This window comes from Mesoplodon bidens (assembly GCF_964165515.1).
Source record: "Mesoplodon bidens genome assembly, chromosome: 3".
Taxonomy (NCBI): domain Eukaryota; kingdom Metazoa; phylum Chordata; class Mammalia; order Artiodactyla; family Ziphiidae; genus Mesoplodon; species Mesoplodon bidens.
In genome coordinates, this window is record NC_138178.1 from 147319767 (window position 1) to 147345891 (window position 26125).

At 35.5% G+C, this 26125-nt stretch overlaps 1 protein-coding gene across 5 annotated transcripts in view; it reads left to right on the forward strand.

The window, feature by feature from the left end:
- The window catches only part of PCNX1 (pecanex 1), a 175996-nt gene that overhangs the window by 46416 nt on the left and 103455 nt on the right, over positions 1-26125 (forward strand). For 2 of the 5 annotated variants that reach the window (XM_081227690.1, XM_081227688.1), the window contains exons 3-7: positions 672-777; positions 4889-4934; positions 6080-6169; positions 12721-14427; positions 24031-24163. In XM_081227690.1, coding sequence (XP_081083816.1) covers positions 672-777; positions 4889-4934; positions 6080-6169; positions 12721-14427; positions 24031-24163 — 2082 coding nt within the window. The remainder of the gene's footprint in view (positions 1-671; positions 778-4888; positions 4935-6079; positions 6170-12720; positions 14428-24030; positions 24164-26125) is intronic. The other 3 variants (XM_081227691.1, XM_081227692.1, XM_081227689.1) reach the window with 2 other exon arrangements.

Here is a 26125-nt window from a genome sequence, read left to right on the forward strand (position 1 = left end):
TGCCGTGGAACAACTAAGCCCGTGCGCCACAACTACTGAGCCTGCGCGCTAGAGCCTGCGAGCCACAACTACTGAGCTTACGTGCCACAACTACTGAATCCCGTTCACCTAGAGCCCGTGCTCTGTAACAAGAGAAGCCACCGCAATAAGAAGCCTGCCTGCCACAACGAAGAGTAGCCCCCATTCACCGCAACTAGAGAAAGCTCGCGCGCAGCGATGAAGACCCAATTCAGCCAAAAATAAATAAATTTAAAAAATTAAAAATAAATTTAAAAAAATATCTGATTACTTTCTGACCAATTTCTCTTTGCTGTTAGGAAACAAAAGGCAAATAATTTCTTTGCTAGAGTGGTTTTATGGCACATATCATAAAATATGTGCTATATTTAGTATGGTACAATTGTAATCAAGGCCAGTTTCTAATATTGGATTGGATATAGACAGTTTGGGAGAGAGTTTTAAATGTTTTGGAGTAGTGACATGGTTATAAAATAGTTCAAATTTATCAGACTTATAAAAGAAGAATGATTTTTTTTCAATTTGCTATATTAAATATCTGAACCTGATAGTTTTACAGAAAAAAGGTTAATAACTTAAAAAACAAACAAAAAGAAAACCATTGGTGTCAGAATAATGACAGTTATTCTCCTTTTCTCATTTTTTCCCCACAGTGATCCTGGTGGGGGCATTGAAATGTCTGAGTTCATTCGAGAGGCCACACCCCCAGTTGGTTGCAGTTCAAGAAATTCTTATGCTGGCCTTGATCCAGGCAACCAGGTAGGAACCTGTGCTGTTGTAGTTTGCTTTTTTCCCTCCTCCTGATGGTGGTCTCAGGTGTTCTCTTGTCTGTAACAGTCAGTCAGTGTTTGGGTTTATCTGGCTGATTAATAATATTTTGATTGTTTACTGATTATCTTTTATTACTATTATTTTAAACAGAATTTTCACATTAATTAAGTACTTTTTTGCTGAGCACATACCACATGCTAATTGCCCAGGGGTAGTTTCGACTGAGACTGTTGTGGTGAGTGCCCTTAGGAACTTTAGCTCCTAGTGTGTGCTTATTTACCTTCATGGTGTCTGTCTGTATTGGAGACATATAGGTTATCCCTTGTGCTTTTCTCAGTCTCTTTTTATAGAATGAAATGACTTAGTCCTTAAATATGGCTGCACATTTTATGTTCTTAATTAAACCTGGCCTTTCTTCTTACTGACAAATATTAGCAACATCAGATTACCCTGGGGAATAAGCCTACACTTCTGCAACAAATTTTGAAGAACCACAACTTTTTTCTTTTTTTTCTTTTTCTTTTTTTTTTTTTTGTTAGGACAGACAAAAGGACATAGCAGTGGCCAGCCACCTTTGGTAACTCTACCCTTGGCATCATGTCCATTAGAACTTGCCCTACTTGTTTTAGGGAGGGAGTCCCATCTTGAATGTAATTATTGCATGTCTGCACCTAAATGCACAGCACATCTAATTTGGTTTTCCTTAAAATATTAACTCTTGAATAAAAAAGGGCAGATATCAGAAGCTATTGTGCTACTTAGATTTTGGTGTTTTAGTTGTATACTGTTTTATACCAGAAGGAATTATTGACATAATTATTGTTATCCTTTAGGGAAGCTGAAGTGGGGAAGTAAAGTTGGGCTTTTTGTGTATCGGTAGAGATATTACCAATATAGACATACCATGTTTCTCACATGTTTTATTATATAGGCCTTATTACACATTATCATAGTTGTATATAAATGTCTTCTGTACTGGGTAGTGAACTCCTTGAACACAGTAGCTCTATCATAGTCATTGTGATCATTCTTTCCTTCCTGCCACTGCTACCCTTCTCCTTTCCATCTTCTACTCTCCATTCCCACCCCCGCCCTGTCCCTCTCTTCCCTTTTATCACTTATCTTCCTTAAAATATTTTAGTACCTGATAATATTTAAGGCATTTTGTTTGTCCGGGATGTGGAGTGGGTCTCACCCTCAAAGAGTTTGCAATTTCCTAGTAGATGTCTATAAGTAACTGAAGTTATAAATATATGTTACCAAGTAAGTGTAACTACAAGATACAAAGTAATAGTTGCCATAGGAATGGTACAGAAAAGGGGCTATAGATTTCAGAGGAGAAAGTAATTGTTTCCAGCTAGAGAGAGGGGCAAGGCTTCATGGAGGAGGTGGCCTTGCCTGATTGCTCTTTAGTTGGAAGTAATTTTTCTTCTCTGACATCCATAATCCTTCCTGGACTTTCCTTTGGCACTTACCAAAGAGAAGAAACACTGGACCATCTTAGTTTGTGCAAACCTATTAAGTAAAAACTTTACCTCTAAGTGTATGAAGATATCATTTTTTTCTTAATTTTTTCCTTTTCTGAATGTGTTTATTTTTAGAAAGTTAGCAAACAACAAGAAGAAAATAAAAATCATCTGTAATGTCATAATCAAAAAAACTTTTTAAATAAAGAGGGATTTTAGTGTGCTGTTCTTTGGAACTTGATTCTCTTTACTGACTATATCATGAATGTTAATATTATTAAGTGTTCTTCTGCAGTGACATTTTGGGGACTGTATTGCATTCTTTTATTTGTATGCACTGTGGTTTATATTTTCAATCCCTTATTGTTTCATGTGTGAACAGTCACAACTCCATTATATTTGGGGGGGATAAATTTTAAATAATACAGAAAAGCATGAAGAATAAAATATAATCACCCATTGTATCTGTTAAGATTGCTTTTGTCACCAAATAATAGAACTCAACTAATTAGGTGACTTAAAGAAATAGTTTTATGTTTGTTACCTAAGTTTGGAGCTGGTTTAATAGCATTTGTTCAGCAGCTCAATAATATTAGGGCTCTGGGTTGGAATTTCCCTAGTTCTTTTGGCTTTTCCTTAGAGTTGCAGGATGAGCACAGCAGCTTCAATTATGATCCTGTTGAAAAGTTAAGAAGCAGGTGACAGTGTGGGGCAGAGTTGTCCTTGCTCATCATCTTCTCAGACATGAAAAGGTCTTTCCTCAAAGCCCTCCAACAGACTCTCCCATGCATTCATTGAGCAGAACTAGAGTACACACCTAGATCAGAGTCTGGGCCCTCTTCTCCTAAGTCAAAAGATAATATGCCCAACATTTGAACAAAATGGGAAGTTTGTTAAGGAAAGAAAAAGAGAACACTTTGAGGTTGTGAGCAAATGACTACCGTACGCATATTCAAAAAACATTTTTTTAAAGTTTAAATTCTTAGAAGGGTGGCATGAAATGGTGTTTTTTGTTTGCTTACTTGTTTTTAAACTTCTGTCTAGGAAGTTATACGCTTATTATTCTAGTAGAAAAATAACATGTTAGTTTTATAACTTGTTTAGCAGGTGTGATAAGAATGAAAGTCTTGCAGTAAAATGCTTTTTGGCCTTTTTCTTTCTGTCTAGTTGCAGTGCCTTTTATGGCTAATTGAAAGCAGAAATTAGGAAAAATCAGGAGAATCAAACTTAATAAGCAGTTCAAAAAATATTGCAAAGCTCATTTTTTTATTGGCTACATAAGAATTTATTAGTAGTTTTAACCTGTATGTGTATGTTTATTTTTACTTACTTTTTCACCAACATATAACTTTTATACAGCATAGTATACACTTATTAAGTGTACGGCTCAGTAGATTTTTACATATGTGTAACCCATTTAATTGCCGTCCAGACAATTAGACAATTAGGCTCTGCCATCCAGAGCCCTAATATTATAGAGCTGCTGAACAAATGCTATTAAACCAGCTCCAAACTTAGGTGACAGACATAAAACTATTTCTTTAAGTCACCTAATTAGTTGAGTTCTATTATTTGGTGACAAAAGCAATCTTAACAGATACAATGGGTGGTTATGTTTTATTCTTCATGCTTTTCTGTATTTATCCCCCCCAAATATAGACCAAGAAAGTCCCTCATGCCCCTTCAAAGTCAATATTAACCTATATTTTGACCAAATTTCTCATTGTATACTTCTATTCAGTTGAATCAATGAAAGAAAAGATTTGGCAAAATATGAGTATTATATGAATGTTCTTGATTTTAGTATGAGGTGTTAAATTTGCTTGACTATTTTCTTCTTGAATCCCTTGAAAACAGGTTATAAAAAGAGTTACTCAGACTTGTTGATTTAATAACTGTCATGTTATATTTGGTTTCCTTAATGTGTTCATGGAATTTGTGGTATTCGTTTCTATTATTTTTATGGTAGTATAATAATTGATGGTTATGAAATTTTAGGGACGTCTTATACCATCTTGAATATAAGCCCTAAAAGCTCCGCAGATTTTAGTGTTCTGTTTATAGAGTTTGTGCTAAAAATTTCTTTTTCTTAGATGGCTTAGTTTTTTTTTATTCTTTAAAAATATGTTATAGCAGCCTACAAAGAAGTCCTTACTTTCTGTCTGAAACTCAGGAAAGAACATATTGATTTACTAACAATTTGAAAGTAAGATTTAGCTTGCTCTTTGTTAGTATGTTACGTCCTCCAAACTTTCCCTTTATATGCCCTGATAAGTCTAAATTTATTTCAGGTAGACTTAACACCTAGTTTTGCTTTTGTTTATAACTTGAACATGTCATGATGCAATATAAAAATGACAATGACCGTTTGGCACGGATTGTTCGAGGTTGGAGGCTCTTGCCCTGGGGGCTCCATCAGTCCTGAGTACGCAGAGGGATTCAGTGTCTCAGCAAATCTGTACTAGATGCGCAGCATGCGCCACAGCAGACAAGGACTGCGGCTCTGGTACATCATGGCCTTTTGGTGAAAGTGACTGATAACATGTTTTGATAATATAATTTCATTTGATAACCTTGCTAGTCTGTGCTGATGGCGTAGCTAGCATTTCGTTTACTTCATGTCATATTTTCAGATTGGATCTGGTTCCTCTCGTCTTGGAACAGCAACAACTATTAAAGGTAGGTGTGATCTAACCTGAAAGTTACCTCTGACTTTCCATTTCTTTTTTGTTTCTAGTAAAGATAACTGTATCATATATTTACATGTAATGAAAAATCATTCTTGAGGATAAAATTATGTATCTTTTTTTATGGTAAACTTTTTAAATTTTTTATTTATTTAATTAATTTATTTTTGGCTTCATTGGCTCTTCATTGCTGTGCACGGGCTTTCTCTAGTTGTGGCGAGGGGGGGCTACTCTTTGATGCAGTGCGCGGGCTTCTCATTGCGGTGGCTTCTCTTGTTGTGGAGCACGGGCTCTAGGCGTGTGGGCTTCAGTAGTTGTGGCTCATGGGCTCTAGAGCACAGGCTCAGTAGTTGTGGCGCACGGGCTTAGTTGCTCCGCGGCATGTGGGATCTTCCCGGACCAGGGCTCGAACCTGTGTCCCCTGCAATGGCAAGCAGATTCTTAACCACTGCATCACCAGGGAAGCCCAAAATTATGTATCTTATATTAAAGATTAATTGATTTAAATTGTGGTCTCCTTTCATCATCCACATTTCATAAAAGTATTTGACCATTTGCATTACATTGTATGAATTATAAATTTTGATCTTTAAGAAACTTCTTTGCCTTGAGGGAAGATACTTTCATGGGTTTTGATGAGGTTCATAGAAAACTAATTTAATGTGAAACCTTTAAATTGGGCACGAATAAGACACTAAAAAAAAGTTTTTTTCCTGTACAGCTTACATATCCCTTTTATTCAATACATCTATTTCAGATAAATTCATTATTATTTTTGCCCTGTAATTTTATAACTCTCTGATTTTCCCTGGGAGGGAATTTTATGTTGTTTCAACTTGTTATTACATGATTTGCATTTCCTTTTTAATAATTCTTTTGAAAGAAATAGTTGTATTAGCTAATATTATGAGGCTTTCCGTATTTGGTTTGTAGCACTATGAGAATAATTATGTGGTCTGACAGTCCACGATACTTCCTGCTAGTTTAATGCATCTCCCATCACTGTACCCCTTGATACAAAAACTGCTTTAGTTCATAAATGTCTACTGTACTCCCTCGTGTCCTTCCTTGTTATGCTACTCTGTACGGCCTTTACTTTTCATATAGTGTCTTCATGGGTCTCTCTTCACTTTGTAGGAGATACAGACACCGCTAAGACTTCTGATGATATCAGTTTAAGTCTGGGCCAGAGCTCGAGTCTTTGTAAGGAAGGAAGTGAAGAACAAGGTAGGAACGTTTTACTTCATGATGCCCTTATGTAGTATGGTGACCAGGGTGAGCTTGTGGAATGTGCTGCTCATATTTTGGCAGAAGGTTATAATAACTTAATATGGTATTTTTTAGAAACATTAAAATAAAATGATTTGCTAACATAACAGTAACACAGTGTTATAAGTACTTACAGCTTTCTGGAATTCAGCTACACATGTTCTGCCAAGTAAACAGGGTAACTTTATGAGCATATGCCCCAGAATGAATGTGAGATGGGAGATAAGAATCTGCTATTCCTTTAATTGGTCAGAGCATCTTGCTTAGCTTAGTGATAACCTAGTATGTAAAACTGTTCTCTTCCATTCAGTATGACGTCTAAATGCCAACTGCTGCATATGTTGCCCAACTGCAGAAACGACAATGTGTTTTCACAGAGAAATAACTTGCTGTTGGAGTTTCTGAGAAACTGTCTGCTTCCAGCTTGGTGCCTTCCTGTAACAGATTTTTAACCTTTAATAGAAATTTTGGTTTTAAGTGATATATTTTTTTCTCCTTATTCAACTCCATTATAAATGAGTATTTTGGATTTTATAGAGTTCCTTTTTTTTTAAGAACTGCCACATTTTCAAGTTTGGTTTTTAATTTTCAAACATGAAAGGACGGATATGTCATACCCATTTCAAGTGGAGATTATCCCAGGTTATATAATCAGTGAGCCAAAATTGGATTAGAAACCTGTCTCCCTGTTTCCAGCCTGTTGTTTTTATTAGCTTATGGGTGATGTTTGGCAGGCAGGCAAGGTGATAAATTTCCTGTACTGAATTATGAAACTTATTTATGAAGTCACAAATAGATCACTGAATTGTGACATTTTCCCATTAATTTAGTGTTTTACCCAGGTTTAATTCTTGCAAGTATATTTTGTTCCTGGTACTTAGCATTCTAGGTTTATCACTGTAGCTGCTTTTTTTGAATTACAGTACCTCGTCACTGTTTGCTTCTTTGGACCACCCCTCACAACCTACCCCTCTCCCCTTAAAAATACTTTTAAACATACTATATGGTATGGAAGCTATTTTCTTATAAAAAGGAAAGGTGAATTAATCTCTTTGAGAATTACAGTATTCCTTTCTATAATATGTAATCATTAGTGTCTCAGAAACTGGATAGTGATCTTAGAGGGGCTAGTGCCACTACCATTACGGGTCATAGGTCTCTTTATTTTCCTCTGGAAAGTACCTTGTGCAAGTACGTTGGGAATTATATTCCTATAATTCTACCCTGGCAGATACATATTGACATAGATAATGGTGTTTGACAGTAACTGAGTGCATACCGTTGCCCTGTGGGGGGTCAGCACACTTCCTCTGTAAAGCTTTGTTGGCCACGTGGTCTCTCCTGCAGCCACTCAGCTCTGCCATTGTAGAGTGAAAGAGGCCGTAAACAACGTATAAATGGGTGGGAATGTCTGTGTTACACTAAAACTTTACTTACAAACAGGCAGAGGGCCTCTTTGGCTCTACAGGTCTTAGTTTATCAAACCCTGGTTTAGGTCTTTTTCTAGCCACTTTATATGCATTCACCCAGTTAATCTTCACGACAAGCATTTGAAGTTAATACGGTTATTATTTTCACTTTACAGAGGAGCGAATCATAGCTTAGAGCAAAGTTATAAGAAACTTGCCCAAAGTCACCCATCTGCAAAGTGGCAGTTCTGTAGTTCAAATCGAGTTCTAAATCCTGCTTTTAATCACTATGCTATACTACTTTTACATAGTTTTATAACTTGCTTTTATCATGTAACATTTTCACACGTATTTCACATTTAACAATTATTATTGAGTACTCATATGTGCCTGGTACCAGTCTAAGTACTAGAAATAATGGGTGAACAGACAAAAATTTCTACCCTTGTGGCTTCCATACTACTAGTACGGAAACATACTATTATAAATCAAATATAGATGTAGTAATAGAGACAGAGGATAGGGCGTGCTGGGGGCTCTGGCCATCGTAAGTTTATAAATAGAATGGTTGAGGGAAAACCTCGCTAAGCGCAAAGACCTGAAGGAGGTGAAGGAGCGAGCTGTCGGGATATTTGGGAGGAAGGCGGCCTCCGTGCAGAGGTAGCACAGGCAAAAGTCCTAAAGCAGGAACATGCCTGTCAGGTTTGAGAAATAGTGGGGCTGGTACAGAGTAAGTGAGGCCAAATTACAGTCTTGTAAGCCATTTTAAAGATTTTGCTTTTAATTTCCAGTGAGACGATAAACTGCTCTATAGGGTTTTGAGCAGAGAAGTGTCATCATCTGTGTTACATTTTAACCGTTGTTCTGGCTCCTGTGTTGAGAATATATTAAAAGGGGCAAAGGCTGTTTGCAGGGAGCTCAGTTAGCAGATTATTGCAATAATCGGGGCACAGATCAGGGTAGCGAGAAGTGGTCTGACTGTGTGTGGCAGATGTTAATGAGAGATATGTGGATGGATTTGGAAATACCGTGTGAGAGGAGTAGTAGTCATAGATGACTCTAAGATTTTGGGGTTAAATAATGGGGAGGATGGAGTCTCCATTAACTGAAAGGGGGAAGACTGAGAAGGAGCAGATTTAGGAGTGGGGAGAGCATGGTGGAGGGAAGAGAGGGAGTTCAGTTTGGGCACGTCAAGTATGAGTTGCTGTTAGACTTCTAAGCAGCAGTAATTGGTAGATAATTAGAGAGGTCTGGATTTCGGGTAAGACATCAGGGTTGAGGTTTTAAATTTAGGAGTTTTCAGTGTATAAATATCAAAAATAAAAATTCAGTTATGTCACATGTGGGGTTGGGTTAACATGAAATTCATGAACTAACAGGGAAAGCCTCTACAGTTAGCTGGCCTGGAGTTGAGGCAGCCTGGCTCCCTGAGCCAAATCCCTGTAGATCTTGGCTACGGTTAGGCACCACCTAGTGGCTGTCGTTCATTCTGGCTTAAATATCAGCGGGGGCTCTCCTGGCTCTCTGGCTGGTTTGGATTTACAGGACAGTGACCTTTAATTAGTTGTTAGTTAGCAATTAGTTGACTAGTTGGCACTCATTTCATCAACATGATTCAGGATGATTGGGAGAAAACTGAGGTTGTGGGGATGTGTCCTCTACATTTTCTAAGAAGGGGTTATCTACAGTTTCCCTCCCCAGCCTCACTCATGTCTTCCCTACCCAAGATCAGAACTCTAGTCCATCCCTGTATAGTACCGGGGCTGGATAGAAGATGCAGGAACTAGCTACACGTATTTCTGAACTTCAGTTATTATGGGGCCAGAAAATTGGATGAGACCTACAAAAGAGAAAGTATAGATAGAAGAATGAAGAGTTCCAACTGTTGAGCTCTGAGCCACTGTAGTCTAATAAATCCAGGAGACTGAATTGGAACAACTGGTGAGGTAGAGGTGTGTATCCCCACATTTCAAGGAGAGTATAGTGATCAGCTTTGTCAAATATTGCTGATAGGCCAAGTTGTATGAGACCGAGACTTGACCACTGGACTTAGCGTAGAGGTTGTTGGTGACCTTGATAAGCTTCTTAATGGGGTGGGACTAGAATACGTGTCAGAGGAGATGAATTGAAAACAGTGAATATAGACTGCTTTTTGGTGAATTTTTCTAAAGGAGATCAGAGGTACAAGGTGATAGCTTGCAGGGGAAGTGAGGACAAAGGAGGAGATTTGGATTTTGTAAGAATGTAAGAGAAATAACAGCTTGTTTTGTATAATTGATGGGGATGATCTAGAAGAGAGGAGGAAGATATGATTTTTGTTTATAAAAGTAGTATGTTAATTCTAGAAAATACAGTTAAATATGAGGAAGAAGATAATTTACACTTCTGCCATTGAGATAACTGTTGTTAATATTTTTTCGTGTGTCACTTTTTTCCTTATTTTTTATTGTGATATAGTTTACATACCATAAAATTCACCCTGTTAAGTATACAATTCAGTGGGTTTTAGTATATTCACAGATTTGGGTACCCATGACCACTATCCAACTCCAGAACATTTTCATCACACCCAAAAGAAACCCATAACCATTATACTCCCCATTTCCTCCTTCAACCAGCCCCTGGCAATCACTAATCTACTTTCTGTCGCTATGCCTTTGCCTATTTTGGACATTTCATATAAATGGAATTATGTAATATGTGGCTTTTTGTTTCTGGCTTCCTTCACTTTGCATGTTATAGCATGTGTCAGGACTTTATTCCTTTTTATGGCTAAATATGGTATATTACTTTTAACATTCCTACAAACATATGTACATATACCCTTAGTATTCTCTTTAACTCTTACAGACTGGAGTCATATTTTTTATATAGTGCCATCTTTTTCACTTTAAGTATTTTCTCATATTACATAATCTTTGAAAACATTTGTAGTGCCTGCATGGTGTTATTACTAGACAGTGTAATTTATTCAACCTCATTTTACTGGACAATTTTATAGTTCTGTGTTTTAAGGAGTTTTTTAACAACCTGAGATGAACAACCTTTTTCTAAAACCTTATTCACATATCTGATTTTTATCCTTTAGTAAAAATTTCTAGAAATAGTTAGTGATCAAAGGGTAAGTATATTTTTGAAGGCTTTTGTCAACATCGCTAAATTGCTTTGCAGAAGGTTGGTTGCGCTAGTTTGCACCACCATGAGCAGTATGTGAGATGCTTTTCTTATCCTGAACACTAACGGTAGCTATCACTGGAAAAAAGTTTAATTAGATGAAAAATAGAATCTCTCTGGGTTGATTTGAGCCTGTCTTTGACGGTATTGCTACCAGTAAGAAAAATGTCTAAGAAGACATGTTTACTTGGAAGTTTCCTAAACCACCTAAAGTTCTTCCTGACAAAGTCAAACTTATTATGGTATATTTATTTAGCAACACTGAAAAAAACACATGTATTAAAGCAAGTTTGGCTGTGTCTTTTAAAATGAAAAACTTAACTTTCTGCTTTATTAATGTCTTGGAAAGGAGTTGGTTTTGATCATTAGTATTTTTTAAAAAGTCTTTTGTTGTATTTTAGAATTAGTGGTTTTCAACTACTTACTCAGTTAAGTTTTTGTTTTATGAAATTCATATCCTTGAAATGTGACTATTACACCATCCCATAATTGTTTATTAGGGATATAGAGAGTTTTTAGAAATAACATTATAAATTAATACTACAGAAAAGTAAATACAGTACTAATTTTTAAATTTGGGTTTTTAAAGAATATAAGAACCCAAGTACAGTGGCACAGTTTTGGACAAATGAAAAGAACATTGGTTTCACTTATCTTGAAGACTTTAAAACATAAGATAAAGCCTAATATGTCATTTATAAATCACAGTTTATATGGTACATTCTAGAGGGTACCTCTAAGTGTTTAATTACTTAGATCTAATCTACATTTAGATTTTTTAAAGTACATAAATATTTCTAGTATTTCATTTTTATTTTGTATTAATCTTAAGGGAAAATGTACGCTTTTATTATTTAAGGTAACTCTACTGGGAAGAGTCTAACTTATTATAGAATCTGTTATTGTATTTTTCCTATCTAGTTATGACAAATAAGACAATAATATTTCATTTTATTGAACTAACAGCAGATTCAACCATCCTTATCTGTCAAAAGGTATATAAAAAATCAGCTATTGTACAGTTGGGTTGTCAAGCTATATTTCAAGATAAATTACTATGTAGGTAGGTGGGTAGATGGGTTTATTTATATTTATATCTATATTTATATATATAGTATATATGATAACTCAAGTCACTAATCACTGCCCTAAATGGTGAATTGAAGGAATAGTCTTACAGATATAGGAGGGGATATGTATTTTTTTCATGAAGCATTTTGTAATCGTTGCATGCGTGGTGAAAGATAAAATGTAGTATTTTGCCCTGTAATTATTGTTTTAATTTTTTTCAACCACTGTGAACAGTAACGTATCTTATATCATTATATCATATCTTGTCTGTGCATTGGTCAGCCTTTTGATTTTTTTGTTTGTTTCTGATTACTCTAGGTTTTTGTGGATTTGTAAAACAATTATATTAGTTTTTTTTAAGATTTTTAATTTTGCAAGGTAAAATAATGATAGCTACCATACATTGTGCTAAGCAACGTTATGTTATTAACTCAGTTATTGCATGGTACTAAGTGAGATTGATACCACATTTTACAGATGAGGAAACAGAAGCTTAGAAAGGTAACCCAAGGTTACCTAGTTAGTAAGTTAGGGACAGAACTCGCACAGAAATCCAGGTTCATTTTAAGTATAATCCTTTGTTGCTTCTTATTTTATTGTTAATAATCTATAGAACTTTTTCTGAAGCCAGTTGAAGATTTGGAAATTGAGTTCATTCCATTAGTAGAATGCTTTCTTTGTACAGCTGTGAAATAAAACCAGCCCTTTGGAATAACTGGTCAACTGTTATTCAGTAAGCTACTTGAGAAATTGTTTATACTTTTATGGTACACTGTGAATTCTTTCCATTGTTAAACAGTAGAAAAAACAGATTGTAGATTTGTGTTAACATTTCCAAATATATGTTTGAAACAGATTTGGCAGCTGATCGGAAGCTCTTCCGTTTGGTCTCCAATGATTCCTTCATCTCCATTCAGCCGTCCTTATCCTCATGTGGACAGGACTTACCAAGAGACTGCAGTGACAAAGTGAGCCTGCCAAGTCACAGCCACCACCACCACATTGAGCAGTCTCTGTCCAGTGCCTGTGACACAGAAGTAGCATCTCTTGTCCCTTTACATTCACACTCTTACAGGAAAGATCACCGGCCGCGAGGTGTACCACGGACTTCTAGCTCTGCTGTGGCTTTTCCAGACACTTCCCTGAATGACTTCCCTCTGTATCAGCAAAGACGTGGGTTAGATCCTGTTAGTGAGTTAGAATCTTCCAAGCCTCATTCTGGATCCAAAGAATCCTTGGTGGAAAATTCTTGTTTACCTGGGGAATTTCAGCCTGTTGGTGAGCTGAAAAACAGTAATTCTCAGCCACCTACCAAAAGTGGGAAGAGCAAACCCTTGAAAGCAGACAAAAGCATGGACAGCTTGCGGAGTCTGAGCACGCGCAGTAGTGGCTCAACAGAGAGCTACTGCAGTGGTACGGACCGGGACACTCACAGCACCGTCAGCAGCTATAAAAGTGAGCAGACCAGCTCCACTCACATAGAGAGCATCTTGTCAGAGCACGAGGAGTCTCCCCAAGTGGGAAAGACCAGTGGTCAGAAGAAAGAGTGCTGCGCTGAGCCAGAGGACAAGAGTAGCTGTGCCAGTGACAAAAGGACTAGCAGTGAAAAAACTGCCTTGGAAGTGAGTACGAATAGTGGGGTTCAAGAAGCCAAGCATTCTAATAGCTCTGAGGACATGCACGATCAGAAAGGTCTCAGCACCTCTGCATCTGAAGAAGCCAATAAAAACCCCCATGCAAATGAATTTACTTCACAGGGGGACACACCACTTGGGAAAACTGCTGAAAACAAAGAGGAGGAGAGTGATAAGCCAGCTGTTTCAGTGGATTCAAAAGTTGGTAAAGATGTTGGTGGAAAGCAAAAGGAAGGGGATGTACGACCTAAATCCTCTAGCTTAATCCACCGGACAGCCTCTGCTCATAAGTCAGGCAGGAGACGGACAGGAAAAAAACGGGCTAGCAGTTTTGATTCAAGTCGGCATAGGGACTATGTGTCCTTTCGAGGTATTTCTGCTACCAAGCCACATAGTGCTATATTCTGTCACGATGAGGACTCCAGTGACCAAAGTGACTTGAGCAGAGCGTCAAGCGTTCAGTCTGCTCACCAGTTTGGCAGTGACAGCTCTTCTAGCACCACTTCTCATTCATGTCAGTCTCCCGAGGGCAGGTACAGCGCCCTAAAGACCAAACACGCCCCTAAGGAGAGGGGCACCGACTCTGAGCACGCACACAAAGCCCATCTGGGCCCTGAAGGAACTGGCAAAAAGCGGACAGCACGGCGAACTTCCAGCACAAATAGTGCCAAGACTCGGGCCCGAGTGTTGAGCCTGGACAGCGGCACAGTAGCGTGTTTGAATGACTCCACTAGGCTGATGGCACCCGAAAGCATAGAACCCTTAACCACTTCAAAATCAGATCTCGAGGCCAAAGAGGGAGAGGTGCTAGATGAGCTATCTTTATTGGGACGGGCTTCCCAGTTAGAGACAGTCACTCGATCTAGGAATAGCTTGCCAAGCCAGGTCGCATTTCCTGAAGGCGAAGAGCAAGATGCAGTCAGTGGAGGTAAGTAAATTGCAGGAAGAGATTTACCCAGGAGTCACTGTAATTTTTGGTGCTATTGATTGGAGTACCAATTTAGAGTGTATTTTGTGTTGATAGCCCCTCTTCCACTATGTTGTTAAAATAAACTTTCTTTGCATGAAGAGGGAGGTGTTTATCTTAGAAAAGGTTTTGGTGTGAACACCAAGAAAATGTTTTTTCGTTGTATTATTTGAGTATGTCAGTTTGTTCTTGAGGGCATTCACCTTTTCTGAGCCATTTGCCACCTGTTAATGTTTTACCAGGAATAACAAAAAATTGGTCCCCTTCCTCCTGTGTACAGCCATAGCAACAACAAAATGTAGAATTTTATTAGGGCGCCAAACCATTTTTAGTTCTCTCTTATACAATGTGTGCTACTGAACTTTCAGAATTAGGTCACTCAACCTGTTATATAAGATTTGTCCAAATATTTCTTTAGTTCTGACTGTGTACTTTGAAAGCTTGTGGCTCTTTTTTTGTCGGTCTCTTTGGTTTTATTTCTTGCTTACTCAAGTTGTAGGCATTAAAAACATTTTATTTTTTTTCTGTAACTTCACATTAAATTTATTAATCAGCGTTTATAGTTTATATTGACATTTATTTTCCATTAGTGGATATATGGTGCTCCCTATGATAACAGTGGTGGTGTTTTGATTAAAGTAATAGCTTATTTATTTCAGGTTTATGAGGAATTGTGCAAAACTTGTTAGGTGATTTTATATTGTCAGTGTGTATTGGCCATTTTGTTTATTTCGGAGTTGTTTCTTGGTATTTCCTTCTGCCCAGAATAGTTTGCTTACTCTCTTTGGTTATTATGGAATCTCATTCTTGACTAGAATCAGAAGAATGAAGTCCTGTGTTGCTAGCTAACACGTGGCTTTTTTATCCTCCACCTCATATCCTTTAATAAAGCTTATACCTTTAGTTTTAAAGTTTATAGTCTGTTGGTGTAGTAATGTTCAGTCTTATGAAAAGTTAAGCTGAGTTTTTTGTTTGCACAAACATTCTGAAACAAGGAACAAGCTTTTTCTCTCAAAAGAATTCTAATTTCACCCACAGTGTTTTAAAAGTCCATAATGTGGTAAACATTCTCTTCTTTTGGTATAGTTTCTAACAAAGATTAATTTCTAATGGGAATGTAAAAAAATGATCTTTAGTACCTAAGGAAGAAACTAGTCTGTCAGACCTAAATATTGAGAACTAATTATATCTGAAGTTATAATCATTTGGTGACAATATAGTAATTAAATTCCCTCAAGTCTTTGATGTGGGTATCATTGTGTTTTTTATAAAAGGTCTGAAATGCTTTTAGTGATTTCTCACACAAATCATATCAGATATGTTCACAATATGCAAGAAACCATTGGGTTTTAAATTATAGCTTAATTTTTATTAAAGTTGTCATTAAAATTAATTTTAAGAGTGAATATGCAATGATAGAAAAATATTACTGTTCTAAATATTGTTGAAATGTAAATACTAAAGTATGTGTAAGAGCTATAGTAAATCTTATGTCTTTGTATTTAAAATGCCATTTCCTTTTCATAGGGATGTGGGGCGTTCTGTTTTTTAGGCAAGGTTATATGAAGGTCTTATTTGCTTCTCAGTGCTGATCTTTGACTAAGATGAGCCCACATTTTTCCAGATTCCAGCTTTTCTTTTGTTTGTGTTCTTATTTTTTTTTTAAAAAACAAATCATCGACTGTTAATAAGAAACAAATAATGAACTAAAAATTTCCACGCACTTCAGTGGAATAAATGTAATCATCTATGGGCTGTTAAAAAACATTTTTTGCCAAAGGCAGGCATTGTCGGGGCTATTTTTATTTGAGCTTCAGTGTGTTTAGAATAAAAATAAGATCAAAACTAAACTGCTTAAATGTATTGGGTTTATATTTAGTTGGTTTTCATGACATTTTAATAGGGTCTCGTTTGGGCTTTTTGGATAATTGGTGGTAGTGGGAGGGGATCTATTTTGGTTTTCATTATTTAAAAATTATATAGACTCCCAAGTACTTTGTAAAATTTATTAGATTGTTACTTCTTTTTTGATAATTAGGAGAAATTTTTCTTGGCTATCTATTCTGCTTTACATACTCTACTCCTGAAATGTGTCAGCACAACAGAGGATACTGCTTGACCATTCACATGGCTATGCATAAACCATAAGTAGATTTTATCCTAATGAATTTGGATATGTTAATGAGTTCTCTGATGATTTCTTTTTGTCTTGTCTTTAAGCTGAATGGGTGTTGGTCCTGTGGAAGGATGGAACTAAGGAAGTGTTCTTTAAAGTACCCAAATAAAATATTCTAAAATAGCAGGTACCTAATACAGTGACATGGAGTTGTACATCCTTGTTAGTATATGGGCTCACTGTAGTCGTGACTCTGGGAAAGCTGCTTACCTTCTTAAGCCTTGGCTTCCTCATCTTAAAGTGGAGATGATAGTAGTTTCTATCCCATAGGGGTTTGCTTTTTGTTTTTAATAGATCTTTATTGGAGTATAATTGCTTCGTGATACCGTGTTAGTTTCCGTTGCACAACAAAGCGTATCAGCCAGATGCATACACATGTCCCCATGTCCCCTCCCTCTTGCGTCTCCCTCCCTCCCACCCTCCCTATCCCACCCCTCTAGGTGGTCGCAAAGCACCGAGCCTGATCTCCCTGTGCTATACTGCTGCTCCCCACTAGCTATCTGTTTTCCATTAGGTAGTGTATGTATGTCGATGCCACTCTCACTTGGCCCCAGCTTCGCCCATCCTATAGGGTTTTTATGAGGACTACAGGAGTTAATAGATGTAAAATGCTTACAACAGTGCCTGGCACACAGTAACAGCTTAATAGTGCTGATGTTTCTATTTCACAGGCCAGTCTGTTACGCTACTCATGTATCCTATCCTTAAAGTTGAAGAAAATGATTAGATATAGAAATACATTAAAGATACTCTCATTGTGCCATTGTGAAACTCAATAACAGTAAAAATAAATAATCTGAATTCCTAATTTCTTACATAATACCAAAAAGAAAAATATTTTTATTAACATCTAATCTAGTAATATGGATTTTAATCTTACCTTGGCAGCAATATGTCATATAAATTTTCTTTTGATACTGAGTCACATAGCAAATGATTGTTTTCATAGGACATCTCACCATTGATCTAGTACTTTGGTTAAAATTGGATTTCATCAATAATGTTCTGTGATTGCTTAGGCAGGAAAATTTTATATTCAGGCTAAGACATTTTCTACTGATGATCTCTTGTTTTTGCATTTAATTTTTCTTTTATAATTATGAAGCATATCTTTAATAACTTATGACTAGTATTTTAGGAATAAAAAGTACAGACAAGTTATATATGATAGAAAATTATCCTGTTTTCTTTTGGGTAACTTAAACTTATATATTGCCTAATTCAACAGACTGTAAAGAGCAACCAGAATAGGAAGGTTTATATTCATTCTGTTATTCTTTGTATTTTTTTCTGAATTTCTCAACCTCTGTTTTTCTGTTTGAGAAAATTATTTTAAATGTAATACTTGGGTCACTATTTTATAAGCATGAAATAAGATCCTATTATAATATTTTTGTGTTGGCAACCAAAGATAGTCTTTTTTTAAGGGAATGTCACTTTATTTAATAAAGAAAAGCCAAATCTTGATAAACAGTTTATGAGGGTTTGTACCATACATGTAAATTTGATCCCAAATATTATTGAAAAAAAACAAAGACCACTGAACAGACAAGAATATGTGGATTAAAACTGTTTTATTTTACTGAATAGAGGGAATCTAAATTCTAAGAAACTTAATTTTCTGATTTCCCAGTCAACATAGTAAGTGAGAAGAAGAAAATTAGTAGAAAGGGAGGGGTGCTTATAGAGGCTAAAAATAATGACAGCAGAAGAAACGCACTGCTAATTCTACGGAAGCTGGAATAACCATACACACCAGTGCCAAAAACAGAATGGTAGGGAGTCATTAAATCCAGGGCAAACTATCTTAATTTGTTCAAGGACATCACAGAATCATAACTTAATGCTGTGTTACAGTATAACGCACTAATAAATGTATGTGACTAAGGAAAGATTGTATTATATTTAGTCTATACTGAGAAGAAAGCTTAGACATATAAAACCACATAGAAGAATGCTCATTAGATGTAGTAAGCAGGTTTGTATGCTTCAGTTACTTGAAAAAATTATCTTCTCTTAAAGCAGTGTCAAGAAAAGGTATTTTATTGATGAGGCAAATAAGGGTTTGTATATCAAATTCCCAAAACCAGCCCATTCTTTCTAGCAGCAGTAAAGTTCTGTTTAAGGATTCAAACAGTTACATTTTAATACCACCTCTAATTACTAACTGGATAGTCTGGCAAGCCATTAAACCTGTGTCTCAATTTCCTCAATTGTGAAACAGTAATAATAACTGTTTAAACATGTCTCACAGTTAATGATCAGACTCTAACAAGCTTCCATGTGTCAAGTGCTTTTTAGATTTATTATGAAAACTAAGACACTGATGCCATTTGTAAGGAAGTTTTCCTTTTCAAATATGTCACTTCAAATATATATTCTTCACTAATGATCCCTTATTATGTGAATCTCCTGAAAATATATTCAAAATTGTTTCTGAGTGCAGTTTTCCAGGAGAGAGGGTCTATCAGACCATTCACAAAGGATTCAAAAAAATTAGGAACCACCTATGAAAGTAAGTAATCCTTAAACTATATATCTTTTAGGAACTGTTCCTAAATGACTCCAGAGTATCATTTAACTTTGTCTACCCAGCTGTATTTGTGTGACGGCCTGGGATTATGGAGAGTATCAATAAAGATATGCAAATTCTCTAACTCAAGATACAGCTAATAATTTTGTTGTTGTTTGCTACTGTTTGTTGGTTCATGTGTCAAAAAAATAGAGTAGACCTTTAAAATGTTTTCATAGATGGAAATGATTTAAATTCAGAATGAATGCTTAGAAATTGTGCAGCAGATTCTTGTTCTTTGGCCACCCAGAAAATGATGCTTGTAAGGATTTGTTTCTATATTAGAACAAAATCTTTGCATGCTGATGTTAGCATCATTCTTGACTGACATGGAAAGTAAGAAAGGGAAAAGATGTTTAGATAAGATGGATTTCATGCCTAGACTAAAATATTTCCTTTAAAATGTTTTTTTGCAAAATCATTTGAATGTTCATTTCTCCATATAATAACTTAATTCTTAAGTAAAATAATTTTTACCTTGAAGAATATTTCAGTGTATTTCAGAATGTTTATATTTATATTTTAATTTTCTGAAATGTGTATATATTTGTTTCATACTTTCATCTGTTTTCCTTAAAGTGTTGGCTTAAACAGCTTGCTTCTGTGGTACCAAAACACACATTTTTATTTTCGTGATCTTCCCAAATTTACTCCTTTTTTCCTACAATAGACACTGCCCTCTGAAAACAACACCTTTCTTGAGTAGTGTCTTCTGTCTAAATTTTTATCAATTCATTTACTAGCCATTGAGCTATCACAAGAGGCCAGCCATAGCAGCATGTAACAACTAGAAAGCAGCTTATTACATATGAATCCTTTCACTAAGCAGTCAGCTGTATGATTCGCGGCATTTTTAAGTGGCATCTTTTTCTATATGTATTTTTGCTCATAACTTTCCGATTTTTGAGATACAGTATGAACAAGCCTCACGTTCTGCCTCACCAAATTGTGTTCTTTTGTGCCATCCCAGTCATCCTGAAAGTATATTAGTGCCTTTAATGCTTTCTCTGTTTTTTAACAGACTAAAACAAACTGGAAGTCTATTGTTTTAATACCCCCATATTAAAAAAAAAATAGTGTGTTAAAATAATTCACTATAGAATGTGTAGAATTTTCCTTAACTCGTTGAGATAAATGGGAAGTAACTCCTTAGGCGGGAGGTGTATATGTTGTTTTCTCTGTGGTCTTTAGGAATAGATCAGACCACAGCTGTCTAAAATATCTTCGGATATCTGTGCCTTGTGCATGAGAATGTTTAAACTTAATTGAATGATTGTATCACTACTCCAGAAATAGGTAAATTATCTGAAGTTATCTCTTAAACTTATGATGGTAATTCAGTCTCTTGAAGTCTTTTTAACACAAAGAAATAATTAGAAAGTCAAGACTCTTATAATTTTTTTTTAAATGTTAAAAAATTCACATTTGTCTAAATATATGTCCTTGAAAGTGCTTTATATCTGTCTTGCCATTCATGGTTTTTGAATCACTTGAATGTTTGTGATTTTTTTTCTCCTTTACCTACACATGCATAAAATTTAGTTGTACCTAGAGTGCTAAAATTTTACTGTTTGCATTTTATACTCATTATTATACTAGTTAATTTTATTCTTTGCCAGGGGATACTGAGTTTTAAGCAATATCAACTTCAAAACCAGGTTTTAAAGTGTTTTCTCTCTCCTCTCTGGTTCCCTAGTTTAAAAGATTTTGTTGTTTTTGTTTTCTTTCTCTTATAAAGTTAAAGGATTCAAAAAGAGTTTTTTGCAGTTGGATTGTGGAAGTGAATTTTCATCAAGTAAGGCTATAACTTATCTGACTGAGCATGCTTACAGCAAATTATTTTTAAGCTTTAGACACTTTTTCCCCCTCGGCTCTAATAGAACTGGACCCCCACTGGAACCTGTTCCAAATGGAAATATTCTATTATAAGTAGCACCTTCCCAGGGGGGGCATGGTTTAATCTTATTTGTGTGACCATAAATAATAGCACAGTGTTTTCAGCCGAATGTGTGATCCTAGCTACTGTTAAACGGGTGACTCTAGTAAACATTGAATATTTTTTTATCATTGGTTATTTATACCCTGAATATTACAGAGGATAACATGGGCAGTAATCATAACTCCATTTTAATACGTTGTTCTATGGACGTCTAAACTTTTGATATGTTTCTAAAACTATTAAGAAAATAGTGTTAATAGTTATTTTGCAGATAACAAAATGTAAGGTGGTATGTTACTAGCAAAAAAAAAAAAGTGCCTTCTGGAGAAACCAAAGAACATTTTGACTACAAATGGACACCGTAGTTTTGTTTTTTTGTCCCAATACTATGGAATAACTAGCTTTTATTTTAAATTAACCCCATTAAGTCCTCAGTAGAAGGAAGACAGTAAAGAAAGCGGTTTCCTATGTCCCTTCCTCCTCTTCTCAGTGTTCAGGGATCATCTATTACTTTTTTCCAAAACCTTCTGAATAATTTTAGTACATTTTATGGATTAAATTATCCTCTATAAATTCTATCTGGGTAAATTTACTCTGGTATTTTGGTTGAAACAATATATCTAAAACTAGAAAGAATGTTTGAAAGTTTCTTAACAGAAGTGAATTGACCTGTAAATTGAGCAATAGTTTATTACAACAAAAGAATAGAAATCTTCAATATAATTTCAAAAATAAGTCTTGAATTGAGGTTTAAAATAGTGACTTAAAATTTCCTAACCCAAATTAACCTTACTGACGTCTGAAAACCATTAACAGGTATATGAGTCACTCATCTAATTCCTCATTTCTTCTTTCAAGTGGCTTGTTTGCTTTGTTTTATCCTTCATCCAATGACTGCCATGCCAATATTATGTTTTCTTCTTAGTGCCAGTGCTGGTTACTGTTTCCTTTGTTGAGGTCTTGGTTGTCAGGAATAGGCAAAGCACACAATATGCTCTGTAGGTTACAGTGACAAACAGGCATCCTTGACTCTCTAAATCAGCACCATACGATACAGCTTTCTGTGGTGCTGGAAGTGTCTGTATCTGGCCACATGCAGCTGTTGAGCGCTTGAAATATGGGTCATGAATCTGGTAAACTGAACTTTTAATTTTCATTAATTTAAGTTTAAATAGCCATATATGACTAGTGGTTACCATGTTAGACAGCACAGTTCTAAATAATCATATTTAATCAGCATTATTCTCACAGGTCATATATAATTTTTGTATACATGAGCTTTTACATCACAAGTAACAGCCTTTTCACATTAAAGGAATTTTCATTATATCACAATAAAACTGGTGAAAGAAAAGAAAAGAAGTATTAGCTCCGGGAGTCAAGTTTGGTTTGGATTCAAAGCCCCAAAGCTTAATTCTGATTTAGTTGTCTAACTTTAGAATGTCACTGGAGTGCGTGAGCAGAAAAAGAAAGAAGGAATGTAAATTGTTGACCCGTTATTTGTGACTTACACTTCTTACCGGCAGAAGCTTGCCAAGTGGGTGAAATAATTCTGTGCTTATCGTCCCTTTAATAAAAGAAAACATTGCCTAAAGATAGAGAAGTCCATGTCTTCTGGAGGTAATCCATATATTCCTAATTATAATGGATTAATTACACAAAGAACGTTCACTGGGGCAGCCTGGGGAAGGGATAAAAGTGTAAACATTTAAAAGAATACTTTATTAAAATCAACATTTAAATTTATGGAAATGGCTGTTGCTAAGCAGAATAATGATGAGAATTAGTAATGCCTTCAAAACGTCAAGAACACTTGTCAGAGAACTGAAGTCCAAATACAACATTGTTGATTTTGTAATCCATTTCATACTTGCTGAAAGGAAAGAAATTTTCATTTGTTTTAAAAAAAAATGTCATCTGGACTAAGTTGTTTTGTCTTTATTCATATTTAGTATCAAAATACCCTTTCTCAAAATCAAAATGATTCTTAAAATATTTAGATCACTATAGGAAACGATTGTTTTAGATTCAAATGGATAAACATCATTTTGCGGTTTGTTTTAGAAACCCAAATCAGTCATGGTTTTATAAAATTTTATGTAATTCTATTAAGCCATAGTTTTGATTTTCTTATTGTTATATATTTGGTTTTAGTTTGTACTTTATTGCTTTTGGATTAAGCTATGGGTTTCTAATTTTTTTGGTGATATTTTGCTGACATTTGCTTCCTAGTGTTGAGGGGACCAGTGTGAGGGCATGGAGTTGAATAAAGTTCGATGGCAGCAAACTACTCTACAGTTAACATACACACATGCTACCTTGAATTGAGCATTTAAAAAGCTAGTTGTGCAGCATAGCAGGCAGCAGTTTCATTTAATGCTGCCAAAACTGTGGCACAGGGTAGTGTGAGATAAACTTACTGCCTGACTCCTCGTCATCACAAGTACTATCATTGTTGCTTTTACTGTCTTCATGAAAGGAAGAAATTAATGCCCCTTTACCATTGGTTGGAACTGACACATACAGTACTTTTAAGGCTGACTTAAAGGGCCAGTAGAGGAATATGGGACTAAATAAACAAGACTTTTAGAAAAAGATTTAAAACAACAGAGATATTAAAATAGAAAATTGAGGTTGAAGAGAAGACGGTGAGGCCAGATAACATCAGAAACATTATTTTTAAAGAAACAGTTATCTTTAATAAAAAGGAATATGTGTAGTCCCTGACTTCCCACCCTCAAAGTAAAGGGAACTTGACTGAGCCAAAAGGTTTTCATAGGTTCACTGTTAATCTGTCGTATCTGGGGAGGACAGGCTCAGCTGCTGTTTACGCCTCTGACCTAGGCTCCTGTTTGACCTAAGTCTGTCTTGATGCAGCAGCACAGGCCAGCGAGGAGGCAGTGTCATTTCGCCGTGAACGCAGCACATTTAGGCGCCAGGCAGTACGGCGCCGGCACAATGCAGGGAGTAACCCTACCCCTCCTACATTGCTCATCGGATCACCCCTAAGGTATGGTATTTTAAAATTCCACCAAGCTTAGCATGCATGTAACAGACCTCTAACTTGTTCTGTCAGTCTCAAGAAAGCATTTATTAAATAGCTTTGTTTTCCTTTTTCTTCCAGTTTCTCTCCTATACTGTTACGCTTCTTTAGGCTTTCTCTGCATGTGACTGAGCTTATTGCATTATGCATGTCTTATATTGCATTATTTAAACAAAATGATCAGATTGGTTTAGCCAATTTTAAATCACAAAAATTATTTTAGGGCAGTTATAAAAATGTAAATAGAGGCCTTAAGTCAGCTTTTCATTTTGTTTCCTACACCAAGTTAGTAATATTAATGCAGTATCTTTCCCGAACACCTTGAACAGTGTTCAATATGAACAGATATGGACTGAGTGGTGAGCTTGTTGACGTCAGCCTCATAAACCAGTTTGATTATTTTATTTCACTAAAATATGATATATTTTATTTTGCATTGCTTGAAAATTAATCACCAGGACCTAGTAAATGACACGGAACTAGAATATTTAATTTTTGGTAACTTATGGTCAATTGGAGATATATATATACAGATATATATATTTGTATGTACATTTATGGTGAATTTCTCAACCTTTATAGTATGCTGAACAAAAAAATTATTTTTCCAATATTCCTAATTAGGAAAGCATCTATTTATAATCTTGGGAGTAATTTTTTATTGAAATTCTTAAGCTTTTTTATTCTCAATTATGTCAAATCTAATGAGCCTATGGCTTGAATTAGAAATATAAAAAAACCTATTCAAAAGACTTACGCTTTATTTAAAGAATACAAATATGGACGAAAATATATGTGCTTGCTTAAGCAGTGCGTATGTTATTATACCGTATGCTTTTATTAATCTCTTTTGTCCAAAAGCATCATTACCCAAATTATTTTACTACATTTTGAAATTCAAAAGGAAGAAAATTTGGTGAAATAACTGCTGTTGAATGCATGGTAGGTTTGAAGAGATAAATCCCTTCCCTTGTTAAAATCTTGTTCATGAAAATAGCAAAATCCTTATATCTTTAAATTACTGCTTTATTTTATATTCCCCTTGGGATTTAAGACTTGATTGTTCTTCTGAGTTTTACATTACAGTCAGGAACTTCATCTTTCATAGATCATGTTCCTAATTAATCCTGCAGTAATACATAATTTATAATGCAGTGTGGATAAGTTAAACCAATATTTAAAATATAAAAATGGGGAAGCAACCATTGAAAAGAAACATTTGGTCTAGAAATCTTTTCTGAGTGCCTTTACTTTTTGTGAGCCCTCCTCTTCTATTTCCTTTGCTCCCTGAGGTAACTTTTTTTGCTGATGGATTTGGGATGTAGTCCCAACCTGCAGAAAGTGTTCACCATTTCATTTTACTTTTCCTATTTTGTGTTTTCTAACCTCTTCTTTTTTCCCCTTGAATAATACTTGCCATAGACATACTCTTTGCTTACCTTCTCACTCCATGTTGATATTTCTTAATCTTTTTTAACCTTCTCTTTTTAGTCTTTAAAAATCCTTTCATTCTTTGGATCTCACTCACTAAACAAATGTAGACAAATTTGGTTTTTTTCTCTGCCTGGTGGAATATTAAAGAACTGTTCTAACTCCAGCCAACCACATAGGATTTCTCCATGTTTTTCTAAGGTTTTAAATACATCACCATTCAAATGAGGATATGCTGTGAGCCCTTTATTTGTAAAGGGCTCACATTAGGATTTTTGGAAAGTAGTCTTCCAGTAATCAGTCAGCATGTAGATTTTGTTAAGGTTCCATGATATTTCCAGTACGAAGATCGCATGTACCTTAAAGAGGCTGACTTCATTATGAATGAATTAAGATAAAATTTAGCTGTGAGGAATTAGGAGAAACACCAATTGAATAAAACCACCTTTTTTAATTGCAAAAATATTCAGGTAAAGTAATAGTGGTATTCTCAATGTG